Source organism: Homarus americanus, unplaced genomic scaffold (assembly GCF_018991925.1).
Source record: "Homarus americanus isolate GMGI-L3 unplaced genomic scaffold, GMGI_Hamer_2.0 scaffold50924, whole genome shotgun sequence".
NCBI lineage: Eukaryota > Metazoa > Arthropoda > Malacostraca > Decapoda > Nephropidae > Homarus > Homarus americanus.
Genome location: NW_024718094.1, coordinates 2,580,820 through 2,594,845, shown reverse-complemented (window position 1 = coordinate 2,594,845; position 14,026 = coordinate 2,580,820). Strand labels below are relative to the sequence as shown.

The 14,026-nt window shown below is 39.0% G+C and overlaps 1 protein-coding gene across 5 annotated transcripts in view; it reads left to right on the top strand.

The window, feature by feature from the left end:
* Positions 1–12,603, top strand: part of LOC121859112 (protocadherin Fat 4-like) — a 52,382-nt gene extending 39,779 nt beyond the window's left edge. For all 5 annotated transcript variants that reach the window (XM_042355805.1, XM_042355808.1, XM_042355807.1 and 2 more), the window contains 7 exons: positions 2,236–2,513; positions 4,086–4,271; positions 5,621–5,716; positions 6,033–6,179; positions 7,254–7,641; positions 10,231–10,428; positions 11,724–12,603. In XM_042355805.1, coding sequence (XP_042211739.1) covers positions 2,236–2,513; positions 4,086–4,271; positions 5,621–5,716; positions 6,033–6,179; positions 7,254–7,641; positions 10,231–10,428; positions 11,724–11,924 — 1,494 coding nt within the window. In that variant the 3' untranslated portion in view covers positions 11,925–12,603. The remainder of the gene's footprint in view (positions 1–2,235; positions 2,514–4,085; positions 4,272–5,620; positions 5,717–6,032; positions 6,180–7,253; positions 7,642–10,230; positions 10,429–11,723) is intronic.
* Positions 12,604–14,026: the final 1,423 nt, after the last annotated feature.

Genomic DNA, 14,026 nt, shown 5'->3' with positions numbered 1-14,026 from the left:
GCCGCCACAGGTATTTTTACTATCTACATAAAAGTCACACAGGCAGGAGTAGGTCCAGGGATGGGTCAGCAGCTGAATTAAGCCAAACATGAGAGAGAGAGAGAGAGAGAGAGAGAGAGAGAGAGAGAGAGAGAGAGAGAGACAGAGAGAGAGAGAGAGAGAGAGAGAGAGAGAGAGAGAGAGAGAGAGAGAGAGAGAGAGAGAGAGAGAGATCCGTCACGTGCGAGAAAAAACTCGTATCAGTCAACTGAGCTCAGGAACGGGAGTGGATCCGTTCTGGTTTATTTGAAGATGTGATTATCAAAATTTCTAACAACTGGGAACCATGGTCTCTGTCTCTCAGTAAAAATCAATATAAACTTTGCGTGTGTGTGTGTGTGTACAAAGTAAGATTCTGGACGGGGTTTGGACCGTAGACCTTCAGTAGTGAGTTTGACCTTTGACCCATTCTGTAGTGATGATACACATTCACGGGAAAGTTCACCAAAACACCTGCAGAGACACAGTTATATCGCGACGAGGTTATGACTTTTGACCTTCCTCTGACCTTGACCTTTGACGTAGAGTATTGATATATTGGTCGTCTGTACATCTACGAAAAATTTCTATTAGACCAGTCAAGCTCTACCAGAAATGTGACGGGCGGATGGACGGAAAACCAACGTATTATAATCCCCTGATTTTGGTGGAGCATAGTAAGTGAATATTACACAGCAACACATGTTCTTGCCGCTGCCATACACTCCTACAGTCTCCACCAGTTTTGCCGAGGGCTTGAATAAATAATGATCCAAGAAAACATCAGGATTTGCATGTTACATTACAAACATCGTCCTTAAAAAGCTTAATTCATCGGCCTTTATAACACGTACTGAGAGGAAAATTACTCGTAGTTTGTAGTTGAAGAATATTATTAATCGTCAACAAATCTGTAAGAAAACGCATTAATGTAAAACAACAAACATTGGTAATTCATCCGGTTACACGTGTTTACTGCCGTTACTGAAGCGGTGCCGCAGGTTGAAGGAAGTTTTGACTGACAGTATATCCACTAAGTTTCCTGCGGCTGATTGAAACAAAATACACCACATAATGACATTTACCTGACTGATCGCCAGTGTCACCCATCTGGAACTCGGGTTTCCTAAAAATGTATACTTTCATTTATAACACAAAGAAAACTATTAGTTTCTATGAGTTATTTTTACTTATGAGGATTTTCAGTTAAAGAAAACCATGTTGTCTTGGATCGATCTGTAAATCATGTTGCTTGGAGCGATACTATTATGTAACTCACTCTTAACAAGTGTCGGCATCCCATAATTTACACATGAATATCTTAAGTGCTAAATGCATTGTTCTAGCTTTTTCTGTTTATATACAGTGATAGCACCAGTGATGATAATAACAATAATAATAATAATAATAATAATAATAATAATAATAATAATAATAATAATAATAAATACAGTAAATATCATAGTAATAATAATATTAAAAGCTGTAATAGTAATAGAATAAAGAACTGGATGAGTTGGGTTAAAATTTCAAGATTTAAATCGGAGACGTGCAATTTTCAACACATTGTTGAGATATATTTTTAAGAACCTCCTGAAGATACAGTTTTTAACTCACCTTATAAGACTTTGTTTTTAACACAGCCTAAGAACATAATTTTAAAACACCGTTATGATAAACTCTTTAACATATCTTTAAGATATATAGTTTTTAACACACTTAAGAAATAGTATACATGACCATTAGTGCTGTAATTTTCTGGTCACTTCTGACGTCATTTCCTTTACAAAAGACAGGTAGTCTACAGGTAATACATAAAGGTAAATCTCATCTACATAATTATCTTCTTGGTGTATTTACTCTGTGTCCCATAACAACACGTGCATCTATGTCTTTACAGTGGTCTTTGATGGACATTCAAACACTCACAAATAAAAGAAAATTAACATAGGACTGAAACTAAGCATATATGTTTTTTCTCTACGTGTAAAATAATTTCTAATTATATTTATTCACACACTTTGGGAAGACGTAGCAGTTAAAAAAAAATTCTAGCATAAGTGAATAATGTATTGTAATTTGTATTCCTAGTAAACATTTCACCCGTGAAGCCAAATTCAGCAATGATTCAAACCAACATAAAAATGATACTATTTTTTTCTTAAGTCAATATTCATTAGCCCTTCACAGCCAATGACAGTACAAAACCTCCTACAGGCAATCTCAGTGGACATGACCCACATCTATACCCTCACCCTTAACGACCTGGACGTGACGGAGGTGGACGACTACTTGAAGACCATTTCCAAAGAGTCTAGTGTTCAGGTCTCCAAACTGTATGTAAGTCCCATCATGGACACGGTGAGGTCACAGAGGGCCAGGACTAGACGCACCATAAGGAAGAGGGACACCAGCGAGGAGGGGAGGACACTGCAGGTCCATGTGTACGGCATTGACAAAGATGGTGAACTTATGACTTTAGATGACTTAAATAAGTAAGTTGTATTATTGTTGATGAGAGAGAGAGAGAGAGAGAGAGAGAGAGAGAGAGAGAGAGAGAGAGAGAGAGAGAGAGAGATCATTTTCACACATCACCGAGTCCTCCCTCACACCTTTTCTCATACACTTACCACATATGCTTCAACCATGACTCACACATACCCATTAATTTTACACTTAGCCCATCACCCATCACACTCACAATCATCACTTGCACATATATCCTTCATTCATCATTCACACATACATATCATTCGCCACTTTAACAAATACCCATCACATCATCATCATCATACATTTCAATCATTCATTACGCTTTTCCATTCCTATGACGCATCACAAACATACAAACACCCATCAAACACACACACACACACACCTCCAACATTTACAAGACCTCCCTCAGAATAACACAGGAGTGGTGTCAACAAGCGTCAGTGTGATGTTTGTAGCAAGACAGTGACTTACTGTACGTGTGAGGGAGGTGAGGTTGTCTGGTCTGGAGCGGCAAGGTCCTCATATCCTTGGCCAATATTTCGACATTCCTCTTTCATCCTAGTATACGATCCACATTCTAGGTTGCTCTCCACATTCTAAGATACTATTCACGTCCAAAGTTGCTATCCATACCCTAGTTTGTTATCCACATCCTGGGATATAGTCCATACCTTACGACACTATCCACATCCTATAATAACATCCACAAGGGTCTCCCACACGCGAGCAAAACGTGTCTCCAGCACATCCACCCAGAGTCACCCTCCAGGGTACACTCCCTCCTCCACCATTGAAACTCCTCCCTCTCCCAACATCCCTCCCTCCCTCCTCCCAATGAACTATTCCCTCCACTAAACTAGTGACCCATCCCTCTCTTCCGTCTCCCCCACACTATTGATCCTTCAGTATACAGTATTTACACAGATTGATCGAAAATTCTCTGTGTACCTGCAATGTTTAACATAATAGTACTTCCTTGTTTTACCTACGTTGTTACATAATTTATTCTACTTACAGTAAATACTGGAAATGGTACCCATTTAAACTTTTACTGTGACCATATCCAACATTTACTGTAAGTAGAACTACTGTAGGTAAATAATTACAGAAGAGTTAATTACTGAAGGTGCCCAGGGAATATTCGGTCACCCTGTATATATTAGACTCAAACACCGAAGTCGCTCATTGAGCGAGAAAAAAAAAACTACCACAAGCCGTTGTGGTGTTCTTTTCGTTCAGGACGCGAATTCGCTGTTTGAATCTAACATATAAACAAATGCGTGCGTGTGTACCTAGACCCACCATGGCCTCGTATCACTCACCACCTAATGGATAGTGCTGAGTAGCCACGACCTTTTTACCGACTGGAGAAACTACCCAATCGCACACACGCTAACACACACACTAAAATGTATAATAAAAACCAGCATACTGACCCCAAAAATTTCACAGCAAGTTATATATATATATATATATATATATATATATATATATATATATATATATATATATATATATATATATATATATATCGGTTAACACCTGTACTCCCTACCATCTCTCTCCGCCAGGGCACTCTCTCAGGGACACACCAACGTGAAAGCCCAGACGTTCTCGGACAAGGAGGTGTTCCAGGGGGGCGGCACTGTGATCACCCCTGACACGGGGCTAAAGGTGGCCGTGGGTATATTGGGGGCCATTGTAGGCCTTGCTGTAGTTGCCATCGTTGGCTACTTCGCCTACCAGAGATATCCAAGGTAAAAAGAGAGAGAGAGAGAGAGAGAGAGAGAGAGAGAGAGAGAGAGAGAGAGAGAGAGAGAGAGAGAGAGAGAGAGAGAGAGAGAGAGAGAGAGAGAGAGAGAGAGAGAGATATGACTTAATTTACGCACGACTGAATTTGTCTCGTGATATATCAAAATAATGCAGCTCAATAATTAGAATACATTTGTATTAATCTTCTAATTTGGTTACATATAGTATTAATAAATTTGTTACTTTCGTAAGAACTACAGGTCTTACAGTATATTTTCTTCCTTATATCTCTATTATATATTACCGGGTATGTGTGTGTCAAGAATACTTTCACCCAGGAACCTGGTGGTTGATGTTGTATGTACGGTGCTAGTTTTGTATGGGTCAAGTATGATTTTTTAAATCCTTCGATTTAATCTATCAAAATATGCATCTATGATTATATGTAATTACTATACTGCATATATATATATATATATATATATATATATATATATATATATATATATATATATATATATATATATATATATATATATATATATATATATATATATATATATATATATATATATATATATATATATATATCTATATATATATATATATATATGATTTTTTTCTTTTCTTTATTCAAGACATCAGTTGCCTCTGAAGATGTCTTGAATAAAGACGAAAGCTAAGGTAAGTTGTTTCCATTTTCCCGTGTGATTTTATCAAGATTTATCTTATCCACGTTTTCATTGTGGATTTACATGAATATATATATATATATATATATATATATATATATATATATATATATATATATATATATATATATATATATATATATATATATATTACAGGTAATATCGCGAAATATGATTGGTGCAGTTTGAGTGATTTCGATAAAATATTCACAAGAGAATTTACAGTAAAATAATTCTGAATGTTTAATGTATTAAAAAGTGAAATCTCCTTATGGTAGCTTCTCTCGTTTGCGTTTCAGCTTTGTGTAGAAATTCTCTCAAAATTAATAAACTGAATCGTGTGGTAATGAATCGTGTGGTACCGTGGTAACCATCTTCGGAGTATTTTGACTACAAGTGTGTCCGGAGCACACAAGTTACTCGCTCTGAGTTAAACGTAATGGTTAACGAAAAGGGTCATTGAAGATTTATTCCATAGGTCAAAAGCACTTGCCGTAACACTCTCTCACTAAGCATTATTATTTGCAAAACAGTTTCGTCAAATGTTCGTGAAAGGTCAGGTTGTTCGACATTGTTTTACATATCTCATTCTGTAGTCATTTACTGGAACTGTAGAACAGCATGACCAATCATTACATTTACACCCATTTAATATCATCCAGGAAACCAGAAGCAAGAATGACGAAGAGGGCGTCTAGTCCCATCCCCACGCTCGGGCAAGCGTACCCCAACCTCTCCTACAGCGAGGAAATCGAAGGGTAAGGAACAAAAGAATTGTTGAAACCTTATTGACAACCTATCCTTTAAAAAGTGATAAAATTATAATGTAGTTTACGGGTATATTACGTTACTGAAGACAAACACACAGCACGAGTACTTGTAGCGACTTGTGGTGCTGTCTAGTTGAACACGTTAGCTTGTCTTAACACATTTTTCCTGTATTTTAATTTTATATCCACGTCTTCGTTCTGCATTTTAAACTCTGATCTCTTTCTGCATGAGAGAATAGGAGTTTTAAAACACATTTCTTCACAACTGCCCTTTGCTTGTCACCTCAATCAGTGTCTCTTACAGTAAGGACGAGTCTCCAGGGTCCACCGGCCATAAGACAAACGGTTCTGTGAATAGTACGAGCAACGGGTACAGCCACAGAGAATCTCCGCCTCTCTTCAGAAGCAACCTCTCCTCTCACAGCAGCGACCCACACAATTCCATCTCTAAGTAGGTACTTCCTCCATCTTTAACTTACAATAGAAGACAAGTGATTCACATCTCTATCTGCACTAGCCGAAAACTTACCTGCAATGACATAGGACTTGCCTGCATTGACCAAGGACTTCCCTGCAATGCATTGGTCAAGGACTTACCTGTATTGACCAGGGACTTAACTGTAAAGACCAAAGACTTACCTGCAATGACCTAGGGCTTACCTGTATTGACCAAGGAGTTACCTGCAATGACCTAGGACTTACCTGCAATAAACAAAGAATAATCTATAATGACTAAACATTCCTCTGTAATTTACCGAGATTCTTTTTATCAATCAATCTTTAAGTCCCACTGAAACCCACATTGAGAAGACTTAAGACCCCCCCCCCCACACCCAGGATCCCCGAAGTCGCTCCTAAGGTTAAGTTTCCTGCCAAATGACATTCGCTAAAGGATAGGTTAGTGTGGCAGGAGCAATAAAGCTCATAAGAAAATTACTGACACACACACACACACATTTATGAATGCATACATATACATAAAGAGATTTACACACACAAGTATTTAAAAAAAACATATGCATGTATATAATCATTAAGTTATATATATATTACTTCCCCGAATATACACGTATACCTTAAGCCTAAATTTTCAGGCTCACCTCATAACTTTTACCTAAATTTTCCCGCTAATATAATTTCTTTAACCTAAATTTCTAGCTCTTCTCGTGCCTTTCACCAAACACTTCCAGGTTATGCCAATGTTCAGTGTCACCTGTCGTCTTTAACTTAAACTCTTCAGCTAATCTAAATACATTCTCCAAGTCACCTGTCGCCGTTGACCTGAAAATTAACTGTTCATTTGAAAAACAACCTCCTCATCTAATTTTATTTATCTTAAACTCTGCAGGCCATCTAAAGCCTTTCTGTGTGCATCTGTTGCCGTGACCCAAATAATCCCCCAGCTCATTAATGCCCTCTACCCAAAATTCTTCTTAACATAAATCTCCTGATCATCTCATGCATTGTACCTAAAGCACCTGTACCTTTCCTCCCTACGAAAACATTGTCTCGCGTATTCCTTCAGGAGCGAGCAGCAGCAGCGAGGGTTAAGACGGGTCGACCCTGGCTCTCCCGAGTACTATGGCCTCTCTTCACCAGCGCCTCCGCCTTCCTTCTCCACGAACGACAACACTACCACCACTGGCTCCACCTCTACCACTACTACTACCACTACATCCTCTCCTCCTGACACCTTCAGCACTGCATCTTCCTCCTCTTCGACCAAACCACCTGCGCCAAATTTATACCCAACTCTCGAGACTATCCAGGAACAGTCTCCCATCTACGCCATGATCAACAAGCCGCCGAAAAAGGAACCACCATCTATACCTACGACGCCAGCTAAGTCCATCCTGAAGAGCAGTGGTGAACCCAGTGATCACATGTCCACAACTGCCCTTCCTCCCACCCAGGTGAGAGTGATAGATGAAACTGACTATATAAATATATATATAGAGAGAGAGAGAGAGAGAGAGAGAGAGAGAGAGAGAGAGAGAGAGAGAGAGAGAGAGAGAGAGAGAGAGAGAGAGAGAGAGAGAGAGAGAGAGAGAGAGAGAGAGAGAGAGAGAGAGAGAGAGAGATGCTAACTAGGTGTAACACATGGGTTTACGATAGACAAAAATAAACACTTACAATTTCTCCAACAAGTGATTACATCGTCTGTCGGCATCTCTACACTGTTGATGTGAACAATATAAAGGACAAGTGTAGAAGAAAACGAAACAGCGAAACACACGTATAGTATTAAATGCGATGCACGCCAGTAAACATATACAATGGTGCATTACAGTGTACTTATGATACACATCACAGCATACACTATCAATACATGTACGCACAACTGTAGGTGTACACTTTAGAAGACGCCAAAATACATCAATATACTCTTAAGCATATTCTTTGGTATCAGACATCAACGCTCAATTTCCTTTGGAAGTCATACATAAGGTACAATATACTCCCCTAAAGGCCTCATGAGCCGACCATGTCCTACTGAGACTATATCACCGTCGAAAGCTTCTAAAATCTTCAAACAGCTTTTTTCAACTAAACTGTATCATTAGTCTTGCATTTGTGATTTATTTTTAATTTGAATTTTCATAGTTATTCAACATATCTCTGTTAAATATTTGGAGATTAATCAATATGGATATCAATACAAAATTGGGGCATTTTATTTGATAAGAGAAACGTTTAATTTAATGATCTGGTCAAATTGTTGAAGTGTGTGTATGAATAACATCTCACAAATAATCAAGAAAGATTTATAATACGTTTACAGGGAAGAGTATACAAGCTATTTTATTTTATACATTCACCTAAACCATAGAAAGTCTGTGGGGTGGTAACCGAGATATACAATAATGAGTAAAAATCTAATGAGCAGTGACTGTAGCAAGTGACGTGCCTATTGAAACAGTAATAGTGCCGCAAGTGAAGCTGCTTGGAGACGTGACACCGCTACAGATACGTGTAAAAGTAGCAGAAGGATACAAATACAAGATAATAATAATAATACCCCTGGCGGACGACCACACGAATAGAACCTTTGACCGCACCAAAAACTTACTTCTCAAACCATGCAACCACAACTCCACCCACGTTATCAAATTAGAGCATAAAGCAACAAATGACAATCAGATTCCTTAAAACTGGACCTATATGTCAATTATCATACAAAAAATATTATTTATATGGAATCCGACACTCCATGACAGTATCCAAAACGTAAATAGTGTAAGTCTCGAACGACATGACACCTTATGTGAACGTGTGTCATGGTGAGCATTAATCGCCTTGTTACTAAATATACACACAACCTGAAGTAAATAACGACTGACGGAACATTTTCTTATAATAACAGTCAAACTTACGTCATAGGTCCTAAAACACACAAACTCTGCAGGACTTAAGAAGTTACGAGAATCAGCAAGGCGTCTTTTGTCTGTCCTGATGACCGCAAGTATTAAGACAAGATCTATCCCGGCCTCCTTGTGACTATATTGTGGTTAGTTTATGACTCCACGCCACCACACAGTGATAATAATTGTATGCCAACCCAAACGAGGTTCTACAAATTTCAACCAAAGTGAAGTCCCACGTCCAAAACAAACTTTGAAGTTAATTCCACAAGGTTCTAACACAACAAAACATGGAGTTCCAACACTACAGAGGTTCCACAAGGTTCGTCTACCAAAAACAACACTAGGGGTCAAGATTCAACCACCAAAAACACACACACAAGACTTCACGAGGTTCAACCACCAAACAGAGCTCAATAGTTCGATGACCAAGCAACTCGAGATTCATAGTGGTTCAATTCCCAACCAACACCGAGGTCCTCGATAGTTCAACCTGCTACCATATCAGACCACATACAACTGTAGGCCACGCAACTCTCTTTCTTAATATGTACTTTTAGAGCGTTAGAAAGGTTAATTGTGCCCGGAATGACTGACATTTATCATAAATTTTTATTCTTAAGTCCAGAAATTATATTACCTTTAATTTTTTTTTCTCACTAATTACTATCGTTTAATAGGTATAGAAAACGAGCGTACATAGACTATAACTAACTGGTAATTAAGGTAAGCCTGTATTGGTGATTTTACTGCAATATATTTCCAAGGGCAAGTATGTGTACTGTATATGTGTGTGTGTGTGTGTGTGTGTGTGTGTGTGTGTGTGTTATCGGCGTAAATATATGTTTGTGTAAGAACAGCGTCTCTGTGAATGAGTATATGTGTACGTAACTGTGTATGGGCATGTATCTTTCTTCATTTGTGTAAAAGACGCTCCGAATTCAATGATACTGGTATGATTCTCACGTGTCTGTGCTGTGCATGTAGAGGTTTACGTACTGTACGTGTCTAGGTACGTATGTCTTGCATGCGTAAACGTGCGTAGCTGTAGGGAGGTGCGGGTGCAAGTATTGCAAGCGTACTTATCATTCATGCACGAGACGCCCTGCATCACCCCTGTCCTCCCTCCCCTTTCACTAGCCCAGTGTGCCTGACGCCGACTACGACGAAATTGACAACGTGCCCCCAGCCTCCAGATTCTCTCACCTCAAAGGGTCGCCTCCCCCACGCAAGCACTCACTACCTATTGATGACGACGATGATGAGGGTGATGATGAAACCGGTACTGAAAATGGCCAGAAGGTTACTTATCCCGGGGGCAAGAAGAGCAATCTTAAGGTATGCTATTGCCTTGACACACAAAGCATACATAGATAAACCACAACACAGGAACATTACACTGTATATATTCCAAATAGAAACAAATAGGAATATCATCAAAAGACAATACAGAATTCTTTATCTTCAATATGAGGTTTTCCTTTTTACTGGGATTAGTTCATGCGTTCTAGATGTAGAGATGAGAGCTTTTGACGGAAGATACAAGGTGGTGTAAGTAGAAGGTAAAGTTAGGAAGTGGAAAGTATAGTGGGAGATTGAAAGTAGGTGGATGGCGAAAAGGAATGCAAAAAAATACTATATACATCAATTAACTATTATCCTACAACAAAACAAAAACAACGAAAATAAAAATAAAAACAAAATAGGACTCATTTTACATTCTTTTTCAACAACTGTGAATATCAAGACTCAATCACGTTCTCCTTAAGAGATCTCAATTCCCAGCCCAACCCCTGGTGTGAGGAGGAATCGTAGCAGCTTGCAGGTGTCTTCCCTCCACCTTGTATTCCTGAGCACGTAATCCTCTCCTTCTTCACACATACACGTATTCTTAGTCTCCAGACAACAGTCTTCCGACCTCTATTTGATGCTGACAAAATTATTTGCCCTTTTTTTCAATCAGCTGCACTTAGATTACATAAACAGTAACGTAAAGGACTAGTGCGTTATAATATTCCAGACTGCGAGAGTTACCCATACAACAACGGCCGAGTTTTCTGTAGAATTCATTTAGACGGGGAGTTCTTATAATTCAACCACACAGGAAGTTCCACCACAAAAACAACTGAAATCTACACAAAGATCGCTCTCGGTACTTCATAAGCCCAAATTTAATACACTAAAATGTAATACATATACACAGTTTCACGCCATGGATCATAAAAATCATGACAGAGGCATAGAAGTCTCCGTGAATTCTACAAGACAACAATAAGTTAAACAGACTACACCTCGTCCAACACTGAAAATGTAAACAAAACTTAAAACAGTATTTCAGTTAATATTATTAGTCTAGAAATGACTAAAGCCCAAACAGCTTAAACCTCCAGTGAATTTGTTTGTTTACGCATACGGTTTGCAGATCTAAAACTTGAAAAAGATTCCTGTGTTTTGTTACATGTCAGATATATATTAAACATGTATTGTTGAGTCCTGACCTACAGTGTGTCACAACCATGCGTTTTACTGTCTAAAGTTTTTGTCTACCATATATATTTAACTTCTTAACCTGCACTTTCTCTCAAAATAGTCACTTGCAGGTAAACATTTATTAATATTCGTTTAACCGGCAGCAAGAGGGAGCGGAGGGAAGCGATGACGAGAAGAAATCGGTGGCCTTCAAGGTGCTGGTAGACACTAAGGAAATCGTGGCCGAGAACCCGGGAGCCGCACAAAAGGCAGCAGCAGTCAAATCCAACGCCATTGAGATGATGATGGCCAACAAGAAGAAGATAGAGGAAGATGAGGACGAAGACGAGGATGAAAGACTTTAGATCAGCTAAAAGTCATACGAGATGATTATGAAGAGAGTAGCTGAAGCGAATGCAAGAAGATGGAAGAGGAACCACTTAGACGAAGATATAATTAAGGCAACTATGGTAACGGTAAATGAAAATGAAGTTATAGACAGGAGAGTGACGATAAAGTTATATATTGCAGTTGGAATAAGCAGCGTTTGTGTTGTGTAGTTGGAAGACAAGTCTCTCCCCAACCTAATATAAGAATATAGTCAATATTTATGGTAATCTTTGAGAATAATATAAAAAAGACTAAATAGCCATGAAATGTAATGCAACGAAAAATGATGAAACTTATCACGAATGCTTACATACCGGAACACGAGACAGATGATGATCGATTATTAATCAACAGGAAAGAGTTGATATTAGGTCATAATTAAAACTAATCGGGGAAAATTCACTATATCCCAGTCACTTGGTGAAAATAAAGCCCTAATCAACAAGGAAGTGATGAGGATGGCGAGTTTAGAGATTGCAATCCGTAAATATAGTGCAGGGCAGGTACACGGACCTGCAGGACTGTGTTGACCAAGGTACCATTTTCACTCATGTGGGGTAACTCTCATATTTGATTACTGTAAATGTTAACTTAAGGAAACGGAGTCTTCCCCGTATAGATATTATATACTACTGAAATACAAGTACATTCCCAGATTGTCTTTTGTTTACAAAATTTTTGTTGTTTCCACTTGTACAGTACTGTACTACAAATTGTACCATGAAGTCCGATGATGTGATGCGACCAATGCAATATCTTTTAAATTTGTAAATTATGATTTCATATAAAATCGAATATATATATATATATATATATATATATATATATATATATATATATATATATATATATATATATATATATATATATATATATATATATATATATATATATATATATATATATATACACACACAGTATATATATATATATATATTCGAGCAAATTCATCATTGGAACAATATCAATATTTCGCTGACACAGATTCAATCTCTTTTTATGGTGATGTAAGGAATGGCAATTACCTTCCCGTCCTAATAGTCATGGCACATGGGCACGAAAATTGGTTAATTGTTCCCCTGACTGAAGTTTCCGATCGCCAGGCATGATGACTGGCTGGTGCACGTGGCACGACGGACGCGCCCTACAGCAGTCGGCGGCGTCGTTCCTCACGAGCCCCAATAGTTTTAACGGGAGAATATTTTGGTGGAAGAGTGACGCGTCAGGTGCTGCCCTCTGCAGGGTGCTGCTGGACACTACATTCCCAGCGCCTGAAAAGCAGTTTTGATTCATAAGTTAGACCAGGGCTGCCAACACCCCCCAGGAACACCCTGCGACGGATGCGGACGCCAAACTTTGCTCTTGTAACTTGAGATCTCAGGACGAAGTTTTCTGAAATACTGAATAAAGCGCTCTTTCTTCTTTATTTTACCTTGACATCATTGAGAAATCTATATAAAATACTAAAGATAAGTAAGCTAAAGCGCAGTTGAACTTGTAATTGTATCCGAGCGATCAGAAAATAGAGAACATGGTAGAGGAAATATCGATCGGTGAGCGCGGTGCACATGGCGTTCGCTCACGCAACCCACAAGGCAAGCGGGTGGGTTGCTTGGGACCTCCCGGGGTGGGGGCGACGTGGGGCCATCTATGATAATATGCTTGCAAACATGATGATACATTACCAAACTTAAAAGCACCCATAATTAATCATAATCTAAGACAGAGAATCACCTGAGCGAGACAATCAATGCATGAGAGGGGATTTTGTGGTCATGCGGGGGGTTGCATGGAGGGGTGGTAGATTTGTGCATGCAGGGATTGACCCAGTGCATGCCGGCAAGCACACCGTTGCATGCGCAGGCAGAGGCGCCGCTGCTCCGGGGTTTTGCGATCAATGTTGTGCCTGGCGTATCTATCACACTTACGGTGGGCGATACTCCAAGATTCTGTGTGTGTCTACAGTGCGTGTCTCAACTAACATGTATTTTGTAAACTGACATCCCCGGCGACCAACCCAGCAAGCACCCCAAGGTAGGTAGTCATGCAGTGGACGGTGGCGTACCGGCGTACCCTG